Source organism: Simochromis diagramma, unplaced genomic scaffold, assembly GCF_900408965.1.
Source record: "Simochromis diagramma unplaced genomic scaffold, fSimDia1.1 OVJJ01000325.1, whole genome shotgun sequence".
NCBI lineage: Eukaryota > Metazoa > Chordata > Actinopteri > Cichliformes > Cichlidae > Simochromis > Simochromis diagramma.
Genome location: NW_024387291.1, coordinates 1,544,697 through 1,566,946, shown reverse-complemented (window position 1 = coordinate 1,566,946; position 22,250 = coordinate 1,544,697). Strand labels below are relative to the sequence as shown.

Here is a 22,250-nt window from a genome sequence, read left to right as displayed (position 1 = left end):
GCAAATTAGGCGATGACGTCATTTAGCGACTTCTAGCGACTTTTAGGACAGCCAATAGCGATTTTCCTTACTGAGGAGTTGGCAACACTGCATGTATCACACCCAATCCGGTCGTTAAGTGATGACGTGACGAATCCTACTTCCGGGCCTAAAGTAGTCTGCGTTTAATATGGCTTTTGTGTTGTTAACATGTTTAATGTTTTGTATTTTCTTCTATTTAATCTCAAAAAGCTCCAGTGATCCCTGTTGACCTCCCTCGGCTTTTATTACCGCTAATCATTTATTTAAGCTCAGTTTTTAAAACCTTAGGATGTAACTACAGCCCAGCCCATGCAGCAGTATATGAATGACTAACCTCGTATTGTGGATGGATTATCTCAGTTGTTCTCCTGGCTGAAGCTTGGTCCTTTTACAGCATCCTGCCATGCGATTACATTTGTTCCTGACCACCGAGAACCCTCACGTTAACTTTTATCGAGTGGAAAAAAAGTTAGCTTGTTTATATTATGCTAACATAGCTGTGTCGCTAGCGGTCACGTAGCACATCATTATATACCAGCTAGCCAAACTTCAGTAACCCTACAAACGTCACTGCTGTTTAGTTTTCTGTCTTCATTTATGTTGGAAGTGATAACAGAGCTGTACGTTTTAATTTGTTTCCAAAACCCCGCAGTCAGGACATGCTATATTGTATTTAGATAGAAGCTAGCGAGCTAACTTCCTGCTAACTTCTAACTCTGTTAAATGTCATAAATTCCGTTTTCATGGATGCCTGGATGTTAAACTCAATTGTTACACCTGGTAGAGCAGAACGCTGATCATTTTATTAAAGATGAAAGACTTCAGACAGTTTTTCAACTCTCAGTAATGCCATAGTGATCGTCTGATATATGGACCTGCAGCGGAGTTTAGGCCCAGACACGGCTAGTGACGTCAGACTGAACAACCGGATAAGTTCTCAGGAAAATGTAACATCACATAAAACTTTATACACTTCACGTTGTTCAGCAGTGCTGGTGGTGATATTTATAAATGTATTTTCCTTTATCTTTTATATTTAAACAAAATAATTTTTCTTATATCTGAACTTTGCACTTAAACTGTTACTGTTAAAAACCAAATGTATTATCTAATGAGAAACTAAACTCAAATTAATAATAATGTGGTTATAATAATAAAAGTGTTTGCGTTTATATTGTGGTTTTAGTGAGATCATCTAAATGGCATGTAGCTTATTGTACTGAAACAAATGTTGGTAAAGGAATGTAAGTTCCAGATAGGTGAGTTTGTGAACTAATGTTATTATCATGATAATCGCATATTAACCATAACCAGGATATTTGAAGATGAAATGTCTAGATGTAGCAGATCATTAATAGCATAAATGACTTATATAAGAACTTGTATTTGTTTTATAAAAATAATTTTACCTTTTAAAAAAATAAATATATGTATACGTCTGTAATGGAATGGAAGTATGTCAATGACAAATAGTCTAACAGTTCGCATTATTATTTTGATCTTGGTTTCCCTGTATGTTGTAGACCATCAAGTCAGTCGTAAAACATGTTGTTTACTGTGATGAACTTCACAATAAAATAAATGACAAGTGTAAATAGCTTGTGGGCCTTTTATTTTTAAAGTTTAATGTAAACCGAATAAAAGATTTTACATGAACATTTTCAAAAAAATGTGCTCCTGATAATGAATTGATTTGCAGAGGCAAAATTTAAATCAGTGTGGAGTGAGAAACTCTTTAGTCCCTGAGATAAAGACAATCATACCTCTGTGTGTAGTAGACTCTTGTTTGCAGGGAAAACTAACTCTGGAGAATAGAGACTGTAAATAACTTATTATTCCCTGCAGTCCTACCTGTGCAGGCAGTTGCCTGGGTGCACTGCTGTTGCTTGGTGATGATTTGTGATATCAGGTTGTGTACCTGACTCACTTTTACTCCTCCCAGTTATATCGAACCATCAGTTCTTGCTTTGCTGATGCATAGAGGTAAGTCAGCTAACTCTGAGTGACATGCTGAAGCCAAATGAGGTTTGGGAAATATTGACTGTCTTTTTTTTAACCTTTGGACTTACAAACAGAAATTGGACTGCTCTTTGTCTGTCAGAGCAACATGTGCAGCTTTGTGATTACCAAAGATGGCTGGTAAAAGACTTCTGGTTGGAAATTCAGAACTCAGCGACCCCTCATGGATGTCAAGATGATTTCTCAAGGACTAAGAAATGTGGTGTGATGCAATGGCACTTGGCCACGGGTCAAAGAAGTCCGTATCCTGTGACCAGGGGATCACACATGCTTCTCTAAGCAATGGGGTCAGTAATACTGAAACATTAAAACTGCAGCAATGCACTCTGATCTATGTCCTTTGTAGGGATTTTTGCGTATCTAACATTTTTTAGAGTAAATGCATGTTTTAGAGAATGCACAAGACCTTTCAAAATGGAGGCTCCTGTGCTTTTAATGCCATGACTGATGCAGGTTCAGGCACTTCTACATACATGTTTCCATAAACTGTGTCAGTATGCTTTGTAACAATCAGTTGTGTTTGATTGGGATTTGCAGATATCTAATAAATACAATAAATAAATATAATAACATTTTAAACAAATTGATACCTACTTCCCAAACATAACTTACTCAAAAACCAGGTTAGATGTTAACTAAATGATTCACTACATTTTCATTTTTCTCTAAAACAAAGGATGCCACAGCGTTGGGACTGTCTCTGTCAGATTCTTTGTAGATCATGTTAAGCTTTTGTTTTCAGGTGGGAGCTGCTACACAAGCTGTGGCTCCGCCCACTAGGAAGTCTCGGTCCTGCAAGTGTGTCCTTGCCTTCCTCATCATCCTCATTGTCATCATTATAGTTGCAGCAGCAGTTTTGGCTTGGTATTTCCTGGGTGAGCAAAACATTGTCTCTCATTTTGTTAATATTTTAATCTCAAGTTGTGCTCCTGACAATGACAATGCTGTGTGAGTGGCCACATGTATACAGCATCTACAAAATGTGGTTTGCATGTTTACCTATGATCTTTTGCAACATGCTCAGTTTCAAATAATTGTCAAGTCATGAGGATTATTTGAGGATAGTAGTCATCATGTGCATGAGAAGCTGGCTCCGTAATTGTACTGCTTATCGGGATATAATTTAAAGACCCAAACCAGAACACCATACGTTTGGATCCCTGTAGAATTGCTGTTTTGGCAAAGGATATGTACTTCAGGATATGATGGAACTGGAGAAACATTTAAATGCTTTGCAGCCAGATCAAATTTTCAACACGCCAACAGGATTCACATCCTGAACCAAGGCCAACTCTTCCAATTGCCGAACATTAAATACCAAATAATATTTTACTGACATACGCTATTGACAATGCAGCCGTTATGGAGTACTATCTAAATGTAATATTTTAGTTCTCTCTCAGCTGACTAAAACATGTTGGTCCTACAATGACTACAGAAGCCAGGGTCATGCATTTTTATCGGGAGGAGTAGGGAAACAGAATTCAGTTGACCACAAGCTGTAATTCAGTGACATCTAGTCATGAAATTTTACAAACTAACTTAGAGTTAGGCGGCACAGTGCTTAGCACGGTTGCCACACAGCAAGAAGGTCCTGAGTTCAATTCCACCATCAGGTCTGTGTTGAGTTTGCATGTTCTCCCCATGTTTGTGTGGGTTCCCTCTGGGTTAATAGACTGATCTAAATTGCCCATAGGTGTGAATGTGGGTGCAGATGGCTGTCTGTCTCTGTGTGTTAGCCCTGCAACAAAGGGGGACCTGTCCAGGGTGTACCCCACCTCTCGCCCAATGAGAGCTGGGATATGATAGCCCTGTGACCCTGAAAAGGATAAGCAGAAGCGAATGAATGGATGGATGGAACTTAGAGTTAGTGTGTAAAATAATAAGAGTTGATATTGTCCTCTGTGTTGTAGTTTAGTGGTCAAGCAGGTACCAGCTGTGATTCTAAAATGTAAATGTAAGGCTTGAATTAGGTTGACAAGGATGTGGTAAAGAAGCAGAAACTCACAGACAGCTAGGGAAAGCAAATCAGAGTCAGTCTGAGATGCTATATTTATAATGGTACCGCACACGTATACTGAAACAGAGTGAGCAAATATTTTCCAGTTTCCTTTTTTCTTGCCTTTCATGCCTATTCTTAGCACAGATGGGCTGTCCCATGGATCATTATCATACGACAGATGAAGAACATTGGATCACTGTTATGATACTATTATTATGTAGCATCACAGTTACTCTTTGATGTCTTTAATTTCTGTGTTGGTCCACATTTCTGTAACAGAATACAAGGTTTGGGTGTTAGAGGCTCGTGTCCAGCAGCAGTACACTGCCTACTTATCCATCCTCAACAGGAACTTCTCTACTGATCTGTCCTCTCACAACAGTCCTGTTTTCAAGAAGGAAGCCAAGGGCGTCGAGAGTATGGTGAGCAGGGACCACGAATTCCTCTGATGCAGATGTCTTAAAAATTTAGGTCACTTAGGTGATCCTGTCAGTTTCAAAGGCTTTCTGTTTTTCCACTAATTTTCACAATGTAATCTTAACAAGTAAACAATAACAAAAAAGGGGACTGAAACAAATAATGCTTAGCAAGTTTGTTTAGGTACCGTAGATTATAATAATTCTGAGATATTACCACAAACAGTTCTTATCATTAAAGTACATTACACTAATAAGCCATAGACCAGAACAGAAGAAGAGCAGACTGTAGTCAGATTAACTGGTGACTACGCCATAAAGAACCACATAGCACAGCAAAAATAATACATTAAATTAGCATTCAGGAGGCTATGTTTGGCAGTATAAAGTACATATAGTGCATGTGTACTGACAGGAATACTACCATCCTGCACCTGAATGATTTCATGTGAACAGCTGATAGTGTTTTGCTTTCTTTCAGGTAGAGAATATTATGAAAGGTTCGATTCTTTCTCGATACTTCAACTGCACCACTGTGTTTGCCTTTGGGTATGTACATTACATTTTTTCTTCACATAGTCATAAGTCAGAGTCATAACAACAGGAATGGGGCAGTATTGTAGTTTAGTGGTAGACTAGGTGCCAGCAGTGATTCTAAAATACAAATTGAGCCTTGAACTAGGTTGATAAGTAGTGAATATTGTGCCATCATGACTCCAAGTTCAGTTCAAGTTTTTGTCAACAAGAGGATATTTTCTACTGATAAGCTTTGAGTAAAATTTAAAATCTACACTGTTCTGCACATTTTTTCTTAAAACTAACCTCCGAAAAATATCTTTGTGGCTTTAACATACGGTAAGTTTTTACTCTGTTTTCAATAAGGGAGCAGCCACCAGTTGTTTCTTTATAGTGGTTGGTGTTTTATGCTAACTGCTACAATACTGATGTGTTTCAACAAGTTCAGAATCTACCGCTTTCTGAACTGACAAAAACTGAAGATGATCAACTTTATCCTACCAACAGGTATAGGTTTAGGTATATTATGGTAAATGGTCTGTATTTGTATAGCGCTTTTACTAGTCCTAGGTACCCCAAAGCGCTTTACACACCCAGTCATCCACCCATTCACACACTGGTGGAGGCAAGCCACAGCTGCCCTGGGGCAGACTGAGAGAAGCGAGGCTGCCATATCGCGCCATCGGCCCTTCTGGCCAACACCAGTAGACGGTAGGTGAAGTGTCTTGCCCAAGGACACAACAACCGAGACTGTCCGAGCCGGGGCTCGAACCGGCAACCTTCCGGTTACAAGGCGAACTCCCAACTCTTGAGCCACGATCGATTATAATCAACCCAAGATCATGAGGTAAAAGTACCAACTGTATTTCAGGTCATGCGTGTTTATAAACTGTATACAAAAAGCTCGACATGGCAACCTTAAAATGATAAACTACAGACTATAGACTGGTTGTAGAGTTCAGAATTCACCTTGTTCAGATGTTGCTGTTTTATTTTTCATTTCTTTTTTCTTTTTATTTATACTGTAAATTTGCGGATTTTAGCTGGGAAGTTGCTTTGGGGCCCAAACAAGTGAAACACTGTGACTATTTAAGAAACTGTCCTTTTTGGTATTTCACCAAATACCTGCAAAAACAAGCATACTTATGACAACATGAAGCCATAGGCACCAAATACTTTGAATCAGTAAAGACAGTAAAACACTAGAAGTCAAAAGTTTGGACACACCTTCTCATTTAATGGTTTTTCTTTATTTTTACTACTTTCTACCTTTGTAGATACATGCTGAAGACATCATATATGAAGCAAGATATATGGAATTATGTAGAAAAAAAGTTGGTAAATATATCTAAATAGGTTTTATATTTTAGATTCCTGAAAGTAGCTACTCTTTGCTTTGTTGACAGCGCTGCAAACCCTTGGCTCTCTCTCAATGCACTTCATGATGTAGTCACCTGCAATCATTTTCATGTCACAGGTGTGCCTTGTCAGTGTTCAATTGTGGAATTTCTTGCCTTCTTCGTCTGACACTGTTGGGGATTTATTCAAAATTGAAGGCACACTGAGCCAGCATGGCGACCACAGCAGCCTGCAGCGACATTACATCCCATCCAGTTTACCTTTATTTTGACCATAATTTTGTTTTCAACAGGACAGTGACCCCAAACACACCTCCAGGCTGTGTAAGGGCTATTTGACCAAGAAGCAGAGTGAGGAAGTGCTGCACCAGATGGCCTGTTCTCCTCAGTCACATAAACTAAACCCAAACGCAATGGTTTGGGATAAGACTGTATAAGACTATTGGAAAACTATTTCAGGTGACGACCTCATGAAGTTCATCGAGAGAATGCCAAGAGTGTACAAAGCAATCTAAAATATAAAAAGCGGTTTGAGTTATTTCACACGTTTTTGTTTCCTACATTATTTCATATGCTCATTCATAATTTTGATGCTTTCAGTGAGAATGTACAATGTGAATAGACATGAAAATAAAGAAAAACCATGAAATGAGAAGGTGTGTCCAAACTTTTGACTGGTCTTTCATCGAGTCTTGGTTGTCTTTTTGTCTCTGCAGGGAAGGAAGCGTTGTGGCTCACTTCTGGATACTGCTGAATATACCCAGCAGCCATGCTGAGGGAGTCACGCTGGAGAAGGTCAGAAGGAGCCTGGTGGAGGGGCTGAAGGGGTACAGCAGGTCAAAGGTGGAAGAGACAGCCAGCTTTGATGGATACCTTTTCCATCTCCCTACACTATCTGTCAGTGGTGAGAGGAAGAACATGGGCAGAAAAACAGCTAAAGGAAGATTTAAATCTAAATTTAATGTATATTTAATTTCTGTTCCTTTTTGTTCTGCTCCCTACAGAAACTGACCCCAAAGTTGTAAAACTTTTGAAAGCCTCATTTGGTATCAGATTTTATTTCAGTTTGTTTATAATTTTTTATTTTGTATTAATTAATTCATGTACCGGAACTTTAATTACAAGTAGCACAGTCCACTGTACATTAGACAAGAAATAAAGTAACTCATGGGAACAAAGGTAAACAGGATTTTATGTTGAGCATGCTTCTCAGTATAATTTAATTTATTATACTGTATACATAATTCACTGAACAAATGTGATTTTGGGGTGAAAGGCAAAACATTTTAAAGCCTTGTTTTGACATTTGAACTCCACCTCTATTAGGTCGCATCATTATTTAATTGGCAACATTTAATACCCTTTTTTTTGACTTGCTTAGATGGGCACTCATTGGTCATGCTTAGAGTTTAACTACATCATAGTACAGGTAGTTTATATGTTTAGTTTTGAAATGACTTTAAAATGTTTTGAAAGGGGCATAATAATAACAAGATAAAAACAATGGAACTTGGATACTAACTAACAACTGAATTATTTAAATTTGCTAACAACATATTTGACCTACAAAAGTAAATGTTCTGATTCAGATGGCTAAGATATAAGATATTTTCTGTCAAAATCTCTAGTAATGTTAATGGAATGCAAATGTAAACTGTTAACTAGTGCTAATAGCATCTGGGTGCTCAGTGAATGTCTAAGTTAAATTCATTTAACATTAGTAAGCTCTTTATATATTGTTGGGTTTGGAAGATAAATAGTGCAAAACATTTTCTAGGTTTTAAGCTAGCTAGCTCGAATGCTAATGTTAGCAGCTTTATTAGCACAGACGCCAAAAACTCTATAAACTGATTTTCTCTTGTGTTATTCCTTTACATGGCACATTGTTCTAGTTTAGTTTGATCTTTTAATTGTTTCTTTTTAGACAATTCCTTTTAACGTAATAGCTCCATATCTAAAGTCAAAGTAAAACTTTATATTTAGTGTAATGTCATCAATCCCTATCAGCTTAAGTTAAACCATAGAAACAAAAGCCATTGAAGTTTAACATTTACAAATCCCATCATCTGTGCACAAAAGTACAGACTCAGTTCTGACTTTAATTCTTGCCTTTTTTGCCCCAAGACTGCTACCGCTATCAGAAGGTGGTGTCCAGCAGCCCCGTTCTGCTCCGTGGCCCTAACACGCAGCGTTCCTCCTGTCTGTGGCACCTCCAGACCACCCCAAGCTCCCAGCTTGAGCTCCATATGGAGTGGCTGCTTCCAGAGTGCAGTGACAGACTGCTGGTGTACAACTCGCTCACCCCTGCTGATAATCATCTCATCACATCGTGAGTCTCTCCTAACAATATAAGTATATTTAGACTGATACACAGCACTGTGAGGCATTAATGTAAAGTGACAGGAATATTTAAAAACCACAAAATGAAATCAATATTTGGCCTGACCTTTAAAATAGGATGATCTACACATATCTAGGCCTCTATAGTTCCTGTTATAGATGTCCAAAATAGAAACTCATACTAACACGTTATTATCACTATCATTTATGGGCTCTGTGCAACTTTCCTTCCTTCCTACCAGTGTGTATGGCTGCAGCAGACATGAGCACATGGTCCGTGTCCTGTCATCAGGAGAATGGATGACAGTGGTTTGGAAACAGGGTCTATACAATTACAAGGAATCCTTTTCTTTGTCTGTGCAGGCTTGGGAACACCAGGGTAAGCCTACCTGAATGTTTTGCACTTCTCTCTGGTAAAAAATGTATCATACAATAATTTGACTAAAAGTCAGCATCCTAACATGCAATGTCAACTTTTTGGTGGCACTAGAAAATTTCAGGTCATCACCCAAGTGATTATGTTACATCATCTGGAAAACGTTTTGGTATTCTGTCCAGTAGATATTTAGATATGTCACACTGTAAATGAAATTATTGACCGGTTAGTTGTGCAAGAGCTACAGAAATGACCAGAGTGAGTGGAATTTAGTCTCTGGGCAGCAGATATCAATATCCTCATGTATTTTTATGGCAATCTATCTTGGTCTTACAAAACCAAGAATCAATCAAGTTGTGTTCTGAAAGACATGGTAGAAATCAATCTTGTGTGGATCCTGCTATATTCATGAGTCCCCCTCTTCTTTTCTGTATATATTGACATTAAATGATTATATTGTGGACTGAACAATCTTTCTTGCTTTGCGTCTTCATCATTCTTAGACTGTAATTCCACTATACAGCTGGATGCAATATCAGGGGTCCAAGGGACACTAAAGACACCCTTCTTTCCCAGCTACTACCCTCCTGACACCAACTGTACCTGGAGCTTTACTGTAAGCCTCTCCTTCAGCCGTGCATCTTTTATTGATCCACACATTGATTGATTATTTTATTTATCATCAAATGATCCACGTCAAACTTTGAATCACTAATGGTAACTCGTATTATAATAAAGAACCTGTCAAGTAAATGACTTGATTGATACATTTACTGTCCTGTGTGTGATTTCAGATGCCCAGTGCAGGGATGGGCTTGTGTTTGACATTTGAGGGCTATGAGCTAAGCAGAGCCAGCTACAACCAGGCCTGTACCCAGGGACAGTGGATCATCCAGAATCGCAGGTAAGCTGTGCCACAAAGACCTTTTTCAGCCCAGTACAACCAGGCCTGTACCCAGGGACAGTGGATCATCCAGAATCGCAGGTAAGCTGTGCCACAAAGACCTTTTTCAGCCCAGTAAAGCAACGTTAGTGCCTATTCTGGAACTTATTGTACATGTTTACACACACAAAAAGAACATTTGAGATAGCCCAACATAACACAAATCCTCATCATAACTGATATAACGGGTCGTGCTTTCAAATAGTTCCCTTTTTAGCAAATAGTCATGTGTAAAGGATTTTGTCTTTCTGTGTAATGCACAGGTGCTGAGTTCTGCTTCTTCTCAGCCTCAGTAAAATGTATTTAGACCCTGAGAGGATTTTGTTCCCTACTGAACAACAGGGGGCAGTGTTGTACCACACAAGCCAACCAAATCCCCTTATGTTTGAGAGCATTTTAATTCCAGTATAGGCAATTTACATTTTTTAAAATGTTTTTAAACTCACAAATCCCTTACTTTCTTTATTTAATCAGGAAGAAACCGATCAATAGTTTCTTGTACAAGTGGAGAGGTGATGCTTTCAGGGACACGTCCCTTCACTTTCACCCTCCCTCTCCTTTCTCAGACTGTGCGGCACCAGGGCTCTGCAGCCCTACAGCGAACGTCTCTTCCTGCTCTCTATGACAACCACTATCTTCATGACATCTGAGGTGTCACTCACAGGGCCGGGCCTTCAGCTGCAATACAGCGTCTTCAACCTGTCAGATCGTGAGTTGTGGATGCTGGAACTGACAGCCATGAAATGTTGATGAAAATATTGGGATGTCATTTTGTGACCTTTTCTCAGCATAATTTCGAGCTCTGTGTGTATTTGTGTTTTATAGCTTGCCCAGGACAGTTCCTGTGCACTGTGAATGGTCTCTGCGTGCCCATCTGTGATGGAATCAAGGACTGTCCCAATGGCCTCGATGAGAGAAACTGTGGTATATACAGAACTCCAAACATAAATAACTCTCCCTTCACATTGAGAGGGTAGAGTAAATGCTCAAATACTGAATGTGACACATAAATGTGCCCATTCTAAGTAAAATAATGTTGAATTTATTGTCTATCAGCCACCACCCTCTTGGTGAGGCCACTTGTGACACTGGAGAGTCAAAACTGCCAGATTTATATGACATGGATGAGAGTAGAACTGTTCCAGAAAAACATCAGATATGTAAGGCTTATCAGAGTGCTGCTAATGAAAGCTGCCTGGCTTTAAATCCAGGGGTGATGTTGATCTGATCTGATGGGCCTACTCTTTAAAAACCCCATGAAAGCACTTGGAAGGCAGAAAGAATCTCTAATTTTAAAACCTGTGAGTGTTGGCAGCCTGTCAAGCTACAATGCTCTCAGTGGTTTGACTAAGGTCAAGTGTTCACTATTGATTCAGTGCTGTGAAAAAATGTTCATCCCCGTCCTGATTTTTTTGTTTTTGCACATTTTTTAAGACCTAAATATTTCAGATAGCATCTTTATTTATAACGCACTTTACATCCAACAATGTTGACCAAAGTGCTACAAATATAAAACAGAGAGGAAACAGTTTAAATTACATATAAAATATCTTAAAATTAAAAATAATATAATTAATAAGAAAATATATTAAGAGACATCAACAAGTCCTGCTGTGCTAAAAGCCAAGGTAAATAAATATGTTTTAAGACGTGATTTAAAAACAGATAAGGAAGGTGCCTGTCTAACATGTAAAGGCAACTCATTCCACAATTTTGGTGCTGCCACAGCAAACGCCCGATCCCCTCTGAGCTTACGATTAGTCCTGGGCGCACTCAGGAGGAGCTGGTCTACCGACCTGAGGGACCGGGAAGGTATGTATGGATGAAGAAGCTCAGAGAGGTACAGAGGGGCAGCATTGGACAAACATTTAAAAACAAATAAAAGCAGCTTAAAATGGATCCTAAAATGCACGGGCAGCCAATGAAGTGAATATAAAACTGGGGTGATATGCTCGTATCTACGAGTGCCAGTTAAAAGGCGTGCAGCAGCATTCTGGACTAGCTGCAGTTGAAAAACAGAAGATCGACTCACCCCAAAATAAAGAGAATTACAGTAATCCAGCCGAACGGTTACAAAAGCGTGGATTACTGTTTCAAATTGCTGTCTCGTAAGAAAGTGCTTAATTTTGGCCAGTTGCCTCAGATGAAAGAAACTAGACCTTACAACCAACCCGATCTGGCTTTCAAGCTTAAGCTCAGGATCCATTTTAAAACCCAGATTAACAAACTCTGGTTTACAGAATGATTTCAGGGATTGCAGATCAACACACGGAACAGCAGTGGAAGCAGGTCTAAACACCATTACTTCAGTTTTAGAATCGTTAAAACAAAGAAAGTTTAGCGCCAACCACGACTTGACGTTCTCCAGACATCATCAAGAGAATTTTAATATTAGACAAAGATAACCAGGGATAAGGGAAAAAGCTATCTAAACCTTCCTGGCCCTGTGTGATGAAGTAAGACATCTAAAAAAGGTGAGATAAAAAGTCAGTGACATCTATCTGTCTGGAAAGGGTTAGAACGCCATTTCTAAGGCTTTGGGACTCACAGTAAACTACAGTGAGAGTCATATCCACAAAAGGAGAAACCTTGGAACAGTGAACCTTTCGAGGAGTGGCTGGCCTACCAAATTTACTCCAAAAGTGCATTGAAGACTCATCCAGGAGGCCACAAGAGAACCTAGAACAACATCTAAAGAACTGCAGGACTCATTTGCCTTAGTTAAGGTCAGAGTTCAACAACAATGAGAAAGAAACTGGGAAAAAATGGCCTCCATGGGAGAGATCAAGGAGGAAAAAAAGAACACAAAGACTCGTCTGACATTTGCCAAGGTTTACATCTGGTGTAAAACTAGCACTGCATTTCATGAAAACATCATCATACTAACAGTCAAACATGGCGGTTGGTGGTAGAGTGATGGTCTGGGCTGCTTTGCTCGATGACTTGCTGTAACTGAAGGAACCACAGATTCTGCTCTCTGCACGAAGATCCTGAAGGTGAACCACTGAACCACTCAGGCTGAACGACCGCTTGGTTTATAGGAAAACCAACCCTTTTTCACATAGGGTCAGGTAGGTTTGGATGGCTGTTTTCCATTAATAAATAAAATCATCATCATTTAAAAACTGCATTTTACTCAGGTTATCTAACATTTAACTATGACAAACATGCAAAAACATAATACCAAAAATATGGAAGCGACAAATACTTCTTCATTGCAAAGACTAATGCTGATACTATACTAATTTACAGAAAGTAAAATATGCTAGCCACAAATTCAGACATATTTACTGTATATTTCTGTTATACAAAAGCATCAAAAGCACTTTATTTAATAACTTTTTCAAATGTACTCTCTAATAAAACTCCTCTTTTGCTTTTCTCCTAATAAACATAATCCAGCATACATTAAATCAAGCTATTAATTATGTACTGCGACACACTCAAAATACATTTAATCTGTAAATAAGAAGCACAGTGGGCTAACTCATGTTACACGGCTGAGTTTTTCTACAATATTTTGTCAGTGAACGGTTCTGAATGTAGTGTTTACATGTGTGTCTCTCAGTATGTGTGGCACAATACAAATGTCCAGAGGACAGTCAGTGTGTGGACTACTACAAAGTGTGTGACCAACACCCAGACTGCCCTGAAGCTACCGATGAGATGAACTGCACTGAAGGTAACAGGCTGCAAGTGTCCTTCTTTTCACACATAAAATACTTCCACAGCCGTCGGCAAAAGGTAGTTGGAAAAATCACTACGATCCCCCTTTTTGGAATATATGTAGTCAGATGCCTCTAACACTACATTTCCTGTGTGCTGTATAACCAAAGCCTCCATTCACCTTTTAAAATGCTTAGCTTATAAAAAGTGTGCTTTAAGATGTAACCACCCAGACGTCATTTTAAATCATTGATTCATTCAGTCGTTCAATTCAGTCTGAGGTGTCTGACTTTTTAACTCATTCACTGCCATTGACGTCTATAGACGTCAATGGCAGTGGGGAGTTACCTGATTTGAAAATGGCTGGCAGTGAATGAGTTAATTAGAAGGTGACAGTTAGAAAGATGCATGAAGGTGAGGGATAGGAAGGTGTGGGTTGCATGCAGCAAAACGCCCACGGCAGAATCAAACCCTGCCTGTCTGCTGCCACAGGGACAGCCAAAAACATATCAGGAATATCTGTTTTCAGTGAGGTAGTGGCCTGTTTTTATCTTGTCCTGCATCCTTTTGGAAGACCCACATGACTTTGTCCTGAACATCTCAACAGTAACAGGCACCACGTGCATATTGGTTCCTTTTAGCTTCAAGCTGAACTGATGAGGGAAGCAGACACAGGCCATGATGTAAACTTTATTGTTTAATTGCATTAAATATAAATTTATACTTGTGTCCATGCCCAGGCGTGCAGTGTACAGATATGACCTATGTGTGTGCCGACGGAACGTGTCTGAAGAAACCAAATCCTGAGTGTGACTTTGTCACTGACTGCCCTGACGCCTCCGATGAGAAACATTGTGGTAAGAAGACTCGATCACCTAACACCTTCTAACTTTATTCTCATTATTTTAATTGTATCACATTTAAATTTCGAGACCTCTGTGTGCTTCTATGTCAGAGAATTTGTTTCAATAACTCGCGAGCATTTTATTTGAAATGTATTAGCTCACACTGTGCACATCAGTGTGTTTAAACATACCTGCGTGTGTGTATCCAGAGTGCGGCCTGAGGCAGTTCTCCAGCCGCATCGTTGGGGGAACGGACGCCTCAGAGGGGGAGTGGCCATGGCAGGCCAGCCTGCAGGTGCGGGGTAACCACATCTGTGGTGGCACTTTAATCGCCAGTCAGTGGGTGGTGTCGGCTGCCCACTGTTTCTATGACGACCGGTAAGGGCAGGAAACAAGAAGGAAGGAAGTGGTGTGATGACTTAAATGTTAGAAAGTGCTGTTAATAACAAGACAACCAAAGGCTCTCTGTTGTGTAAAGATTAAAATATTATCATCCTCTGCCGTGACTTTGATGGAGCATTTTAGTCGTGGTTTTATAAATCAAGTTTATTTCTGCTGCTGCTTCCTCCTTCTGTCCTTCGGTTGCATCTTTGCTGACCGGGGTTTAACTGTGACAGCCTGTCTGAGTCAGAGGCAGAGTATTTATGGATTTGTATACACTTGTGTTTTTCAACCCCACAATCTGGACCATCCCCAAAACTATAGCTGCAGCATCCTCTAGAGCATTACCTATTTTTCTCTGCTTAATTTTCTTGCATGGTGATTAAAAGCTTATGCAGCCTTCAGAGTCTGTGGATGAGGAAGATAAAAAAGCTGAAAAAGTATAAACAGATATTTCTTGGCATGAGTTAATACTGCTAACTGTGTGGGTGTTTTCTTTTTAAATAGCTCAGGAAAAAAACGCTTTCTTATTGGCCCTACAACACATTTGACCTCTTTGTGTTCTGCTCCTGCTGCAGTCTCTACTCCCCCTCAGTGTGGACAGTCTACCTTGGCAAACTTCTGATCAACCGCAGCAGCCCTACAGAGGAGGTGGCGCGGGTCCAACGCATCCATCTTCATCATTACTATGACGATGAGTCCCACGACTACGACCTGGCCCTGCTCAAGCTGGACCGGCCCACCGCTGCGCTGCTGGCTGGGCATGCTCGACCCACCTGCTTGCCCTCACCAACGCACCAGCTGGAGCCAGGCCTGCTCTGCTGGGTCACTGGCTGGGGGGCACTCCGTGAGGGGGGTGAGCTTTGAAAACAGGGAAGGGGAGGGCTTGAAGGATGTGCAAAGAAGCTAGAGTATGGAATAGCAAATTACAGATCTTTTAATAACCAGTAAACCTGCTATGGCAGTGATTTCCAAGTTTTTGGTTTGACCTCTCAAAATTCCTCCATATCTGCTACACTTTATCACCTCAATTTGCTTTATATTGTAAAGTAAAGACTCTACAATAGTATAGAAAAACCCCAACAATCAGACAAACCTCTATAAGCAAGCACCTCTGACAGGTCTTGGTGAGACTCCCCTGGTGAGCTGGGGCTTTTTATGTTCACTCATTGCCTGCACGGGCTTCTTTCAGAAACTCCAGTTTCCTCCCACAGTCCAGAAACATGAGTATTAGGTTAACTGGTGATTTTGAATTTGTTGTAGGTTAGATTTTAGAACGTGTGGTTGTCTCTCTGTTTTGGCGTTATGATGGACTAGAGACCTGTCCTTGTGTACCGTGCCATCTGGACTACTTTTTCTCTGGGAATGACATTAAAATATTGAAATAAAACTGCAAAGACACAGGTCCATTTCAGTAACTTGAACGAGCTGACAGAAGGTTTAACAGTCTGTGACCTAGCCATCTGCTGTTCAGAGCAGCTGTGCCAGTAATAAACCCAAACTTTAAACCTTTAAAAAATGAGTATTAGCCACAGAGACCAGTTTTTTTCCCATGTTTATTTCTGCTGTAAAGTTGGGCAGTTTGATATAGGAGACCGTGGCAACTGACTTGCTTTCAGAGGCAGCCTCAAGTGGCCATCCATATTTATTAGAGCAAAGTTTAATCGGTTTCCTCTATGATCAAACATCTTGGAGGTTTAAAATTCATCTTCTGACATTTTAAATGGATTGCTGTTTTCAGGTTGGAGACCTCTATCCTACCTGCCTCTCAAAACAGTCATTTTTCATTCTCCACGATCATAAATCACATTGAGCTACAGGCTGCTTTATGCACAGACACAACAACAGCCCTTAAAAGACACTTAAATCCCACTGAGCAGTTTCATAAACACTACTAGTCCTAGAGTGATGTTACATTTACTGCTTTAAAAATGGAAGGTTTACTCTAAAAGAAGAGCACTCACTCACTTTTTAGTTTTTCTTTTAAGCAAGTTTGACTCCTGTTGCAGAATGATTACCGACTTATGTATTATTCAGTGTGATGCATCATTTTCACAACCAAACGACTGTGTGGTTTTTAAAAACATCCTTTTGTCAGTGCGTGCGAGATATGGGGAGTTTTTGTGCAGATGGTGATGTGGAGGCAAGTGGGTGTGCTATTTTGATATCTGAGCAAACACACATGGAAAAAAAACCTAATTTAAATCAAAAAGGCAGGAGGAGATGGAGTGGTGTGGGTGGAAGTGGTTTCTGCTATCACGATGAACTTAATAAACTGAAGGCTGAGAGAGAGAAAAGGTGTGGGAGAACATATACTGGCATGCAACGCTTCATAAGAATCAATACAACTTTTGAGAAAAATCGAAGGTAAATTTGAATACATTAAAATGCATTTGCATGATCATAATTGGAATAAAGTGTTTTCGTGTTACCGTAAGTGAAGACCTTTGTTGTTCATTATTAGTAAGTGAAGACACGTCAACCAGGCTTTCCAGCAAACATGGGTGCATCTGGGTTCTACACTATGGGGAACAACAGCTGCCCACACAAAGCACGCTAAGTGTGGTCTGCCCAGATGTACCCCACATTTCACACCAGTAGCAGGGATCACAGAGGGCTGCCTAACTCTGCCCCGTGGTACATTACAGCCACCAGCTGTATGCAGCGTGGAACAGTGTTTCTGAGGTTCTGCATCAATCACCTTCTCTCAGCTTCTCAGTCTCCTGTTATTTCTCACAGTGTACTAAAACATGTTCCGTGGTTTCATTACCCTGTATAGTGTTTCATTAATATAAGTAATATGCTGGCAGACATACCCATGTAGGCCCAAAGTCGGGTGGCTGTGCCTCATTAGATAGCATGGGTAATATAGCAGCTGGAAGGTTGGTGGATCAATTTCTCTGGATACTTCAGTCTACAGTGTGTCGGGGGATATGTTAGACAAAGCACTTAGTTCTAGGAAAAAGTGTTTGAATTAAATTGTCTTTTCTTTGAGCCTTCTAGGAAAGTGGTTAAAATGCTCAGTTAGAGTAGAAATACCTGTGCACACACAGCATCCACAGCACCTTTGCCCCTTTAGGACCCCTATATGAGCTTTCTATGGGCAAGCACACAATGGGTTCCCTCACACCAGTCCATAAAGGGCACATTAGGAATGTTTATTGGACGCTGGAGGTTGCAGAGTGTTATTAGTGCTGTTGGGTGATATCTATTGCAAATGGTGCTGCACCAAAATCTTCTCTGTGATTGCTTTGCTCGCTAGCAGATTGCTGCAGTTTGCATGAAAGTATGCTGATTTGTCTGCAGACAAGTCAACAGTGAAAGTTGAAAAGTGCGATGGGAAGTGAAAACGGAGAATGTTTGGCTTCACGGTAAACGTTGTGTCTTACAGTTGAAACCAACATGTTTCAGAAGACACAGCTTTGACTCTGAACACTAGTTAGCATTTTCCAGGCGTACTATGAGTGATGACAACCAAAACAATCAAAAGAAGGTTGTCAGTGCAGAAATGTATACCTTTTTGCAACAACCTCCCAAAAGCACTCGCAGTCAGGGAAAACTTGTTTTCCCCTCATCACTGGCCATTTCCAGACAATTGCTAATGGGTCTCTAAGCTGGTGTTACTGGGGCCTTAAGCAGTGCACAAAGACTCAACAGCATTACGACTGAGAGGATATTCTTTTGCCCTCTGTCACTCTGTCCTCTTACTTTTCCCAGGCACAGCCAGTAATGTGCTTCAGAAAGTTGATGTGCGCCTGGTTAGCGAGGAATCCTGCATCCGTTCCTATGGACACCTGGTTACTCCCAGAATGCTTTGTGCCGGTTACCGCAATGGAAGGAAAGATGCCTGTCAGGTACAAAGAAATACAAGCTGCATGTGCTTTGAACTTTGGCAGCAAAAATGGATCAAATGACTAAAAATTAAAAAGCAAGTGGAACTCAGAATGTCCAACACAACACTTAGCACTTCATCCCCTCAGCTCTACACATTGTTTCCTTTACAGCCTGCAGTTTTACTGTTTTGTCAGTCTCACCATTCCCATCTAAAATATCTTTACCTGCATTTGAAAAAAGAAGAGTGAACAGTCAAAAGAGGACCAGGCTTTGGTTTGCTGGGTGGAGATACCGCACAAGTGTGTATGTAGAACTGCCAAGAAACTGTAGGTAAAATCAAAGCAGAGATTTAAATTAAACTGATTTTGTATGGATTCTCTCTTTAATATAACTAATATTACAAAAAATCTAAATTCAATAAGTTCCTGCAGTGTTTTAAAGTTGATATGATGCAATGAAAGTAAAATTCTATGTATCACTTAGAATCGTGTAGTCCTGCTCTCTGTCAAGATGTCCTCAAAGCCACAAAAAAGGAGAAACTGATTAAAATTTTAAATATTAAAAAAATCTATAACGTTATTTCCTCCTTTTAGCCCAGTTTTTTAAAACACATCGATGTTATAAAATGAGTTTTAAAAGCCACATATCTAAGAACCCCTGATGATGATGACATAGTGAGTCACTGTAGTAATTATAAGTACTGTCAATTATTATGGTGCCTCTGTGCTGTGAAGACCCAGTCTTATTTGTGCCTCGTTAACGTTACCTTTGTCTGTTAGGGAGACTCGGGCGGTCCCTTGGTGTGTCAGGAGCCTTCAGGTCGCTGGTTCCTGGCCGGGGTGGTGAGCTGGGGTAGAGGCTGCGGGCGTCCAGACTACTACGGTGTCTACACTCGCGTCACCAGGCTCACCAACTGGATAAAGCAGGTCATCAGCAGCTCCTGAGTTACTGATGTCATACTTGCACCAGAACACCAAACCGGAAGAGAGAGAAAAAATGCCTTAAGGTGTTCACAGATGACCTGAGACTGGTTCTTATCCAAACAATGCAGCTGTGAAATGTTAAAGGCTTTTTTCCAAAGTAACAAAAGTAATGAAATACTGAAATGATACGCCTCTAATAACTGATAGTAAAAAACGCTTTGAAATTGTACCCAGCGAAAAATCATTTACAAGCTGAATCTTCCTCATTTGAAAGATAATAAATTTCACATATAGCCTCACATATTCTGTGTTTGCATCTCTGATTCAAAATGAATGTGAAATATGTGTAACAAGACAAGTCCACAGTCATGATACTCGCTGCGTGAGTCTATTTATACTTTTAGTACTTTTAGCCTCGAGCTGGCTACTTTGGAGGATATACTTCTGCAGACGCCAACTTGTTTTTGCAGCGGAGAAGGCGCCCCCTGCTGGTTATTAGAAAGAATGTTGTTTTAAGGCTGCACCTTTTGGACCTGGAAGTTTTGGCTTTTGTTCATATATGGTCTTTGCGTATCTAATAGCAACATAGTAAAACGTAAACCAAAGAAAGAAAAGATCATCTAATTAAGGGATGTTAAGCTGGTTTCAGTGCCCTACAGTTTGCCATTATTCTACACTACAGAAAAATCTGTCAGCACAATTCTTTCAGCTTAAACTGTGAGAGATAAATGTTTAAAATTACAGAAATGTTTTGGTAGATCATTGCAAAGACCACTCTGTAAGTATAAAACTGAAAGTTTTTTTGGTTAATTAACAGAAGTCCAGTGATATTTGCTATTTTTGGGAGGACATAGGAGTGTTTTTAACTTCATGTTTTAACTGTGGATCCACTGGTAAGAAACAGAAATTTCTATAGTAGATAGATTACTTTGGTGTGACCTTAGGAGCATACCAGTCGGGAAAAAAATTAAAACTTGTGACAATACAGTTAAAATCTATGACTTCTTTCAGATTTTCTAAAGCTATCCTCCACGCCTTATGTGTGACACCCCTGATCTAAACTTCATAGTGTCTAAAGTATCTTAAGAGACACAATTACAATAACAAGCAGGTGGGTTAGGGTTGCCTTCTTAATTAGGACACAGAAAAGTGAGTTTTTGGTTAAACGATATAGGATCATTCTGGAGAAAAAGTGGGGGGGAAGCCATAGCAATCATGTAGGAGTTGCATATACAAAAATTGTTAATATTTTTTTCAAGCCATTTGTGACAAATACATAATGCACACTTCACACAGTGCACATGTCTGTGAGCAACATTTACCTCCATGCAGCTCCTGCTGAGGTAAAACTTCATGCTTTGGAGGTACAAGATACAATATCATACGTTACACTTTGGATGTTGGTTTACACCAGGACTATTTTATGAGCTGCCATAAGCAACATTCGTAAGTGTTAAAAATATGACTTTATCAGAAAGTTATTTTGACAGAGATGGAATAGTTACGTATTTTAACACGGTATTAAAATGAGGTACAAAGAGATACTTGTGTTGGGGTGGCTGTAGCTCGGTGGTAGAGCAGGTCAGCCACTAATCAGAAGGTTGGTGGTTTGATCCCAGTCTGCTCCAGTCTGCATGCCAAATATCCTTGGGCAAGATACTAACCCCATGTTGCTCTCCGATGCATGCATCATAGTGTGAATGGTAGATAGAGCTTTGAAGAAGTGAATGAATTAGTTGTGTAAAGTGCTTTGAGTGCTCAGACAGAGTAGGAAAGCGCTGTTTACCTTGTTTTGAGCAGACAACTGTCCCACATGGTGATATAACACATGGGATTATGCAGACATGACAATGTCGTGTGGCTAACTCCTCAGCTTAAGACAAGATGAGGGCTCAAAAATATTCAAAAAACAAAGTAAATTAAAATGCACCAAATTTCAAACCACCCCTAATTGTGTGGCATCATTAAATGTACTGAAACTACTCCATACAAAAAAGGAAAATTCTGCTGATTAGAGGAGCTCAGGTGGCAACTTGTTTCACATTGGGTTGATTTTATTTGGAGTGACCCAGGTGCAAGGTTTAATGGGCTCTCACATGACAGACGGTTTTTCTTTTCAATTGATTTTATCATGTATAACAACAACATTCTCAAAGGGACTGGGAGCAGGTGTTTGGCATAACTCCCTGTTCTTGGATTCTCATGAGTCACTGTGATTTTTTCTTTTTAATCGGATGAAGGGCGATGTTCTCAAAATGTAGATTTGATTACAGATATTAACATCTATCTGTCTATTGGTAATTGTGCTCACTCCAAAGAAACCAACCATCTCTCCTAAAACACACATTACATAAAAGTTATAAATTGATTTTCAAATAAGTATTTTGACTCCATAGCAAAACACAGCTTAGTACTTGGTGGAAAAACCTTTGTTGGTAAGCACAGCAGGGTATCTATCTATCTATCTATCTATCTATCTATCTATCTATCTTGTCCTCTGTGTCTCTTGCCTCTTGTGTTTCTCCTGCCCATCTGAGAAACGAGCCCTGATCCTCGGGGGATATTTCAATATTTTGAAGTTTCCATTTTCAGTGTAATTGCTCTTTTATT

At 39.8% G+C, this 22,250-nt stretch overlaps 1 protein-coding gene across 1 annotated transcript; it reads left to right on the top strand.

Moving 5' to 3' along the window:
- Positions 1–851: 851 nt before the first annotated feature.
- LOC120716401 (transmembrane protease serine 6) lies at positions 852–19,943 on the top strand. The gene is made up of 18 exons (XM_040003935.1): positions 852–2,327; positions 2,783–2,915; positions 4,322–4,464; positions 4,940–5,007; positions 7,049–7,236; positions 7,337–7,378; positions 8,457–8,661; positions 8,915–9,051; positions 9,552–9,664; positions 9,843–9,952; positions 10,558–10,700; positions 10,817–10,915; positions 13,560–13,673; positions 14,398–14,514; positions 14,712–14,880; positions 15,462–15,739; positions 18,601–18,737; positions 19,497–19,943. Exons 1-18 carry the CDS (start codon positions 2,238–2,240, stop codon positions 19,659–19,661), a joined length of 2,451 nt encoding a protein of 816 aa, XP_039859869.1. The 5' UTR covers positions 852–2,237; the 3' UTR covers positions 19,662–19,943.
- Positions 19,944–22,250: the final 2,307 nt, after the last annotated feature.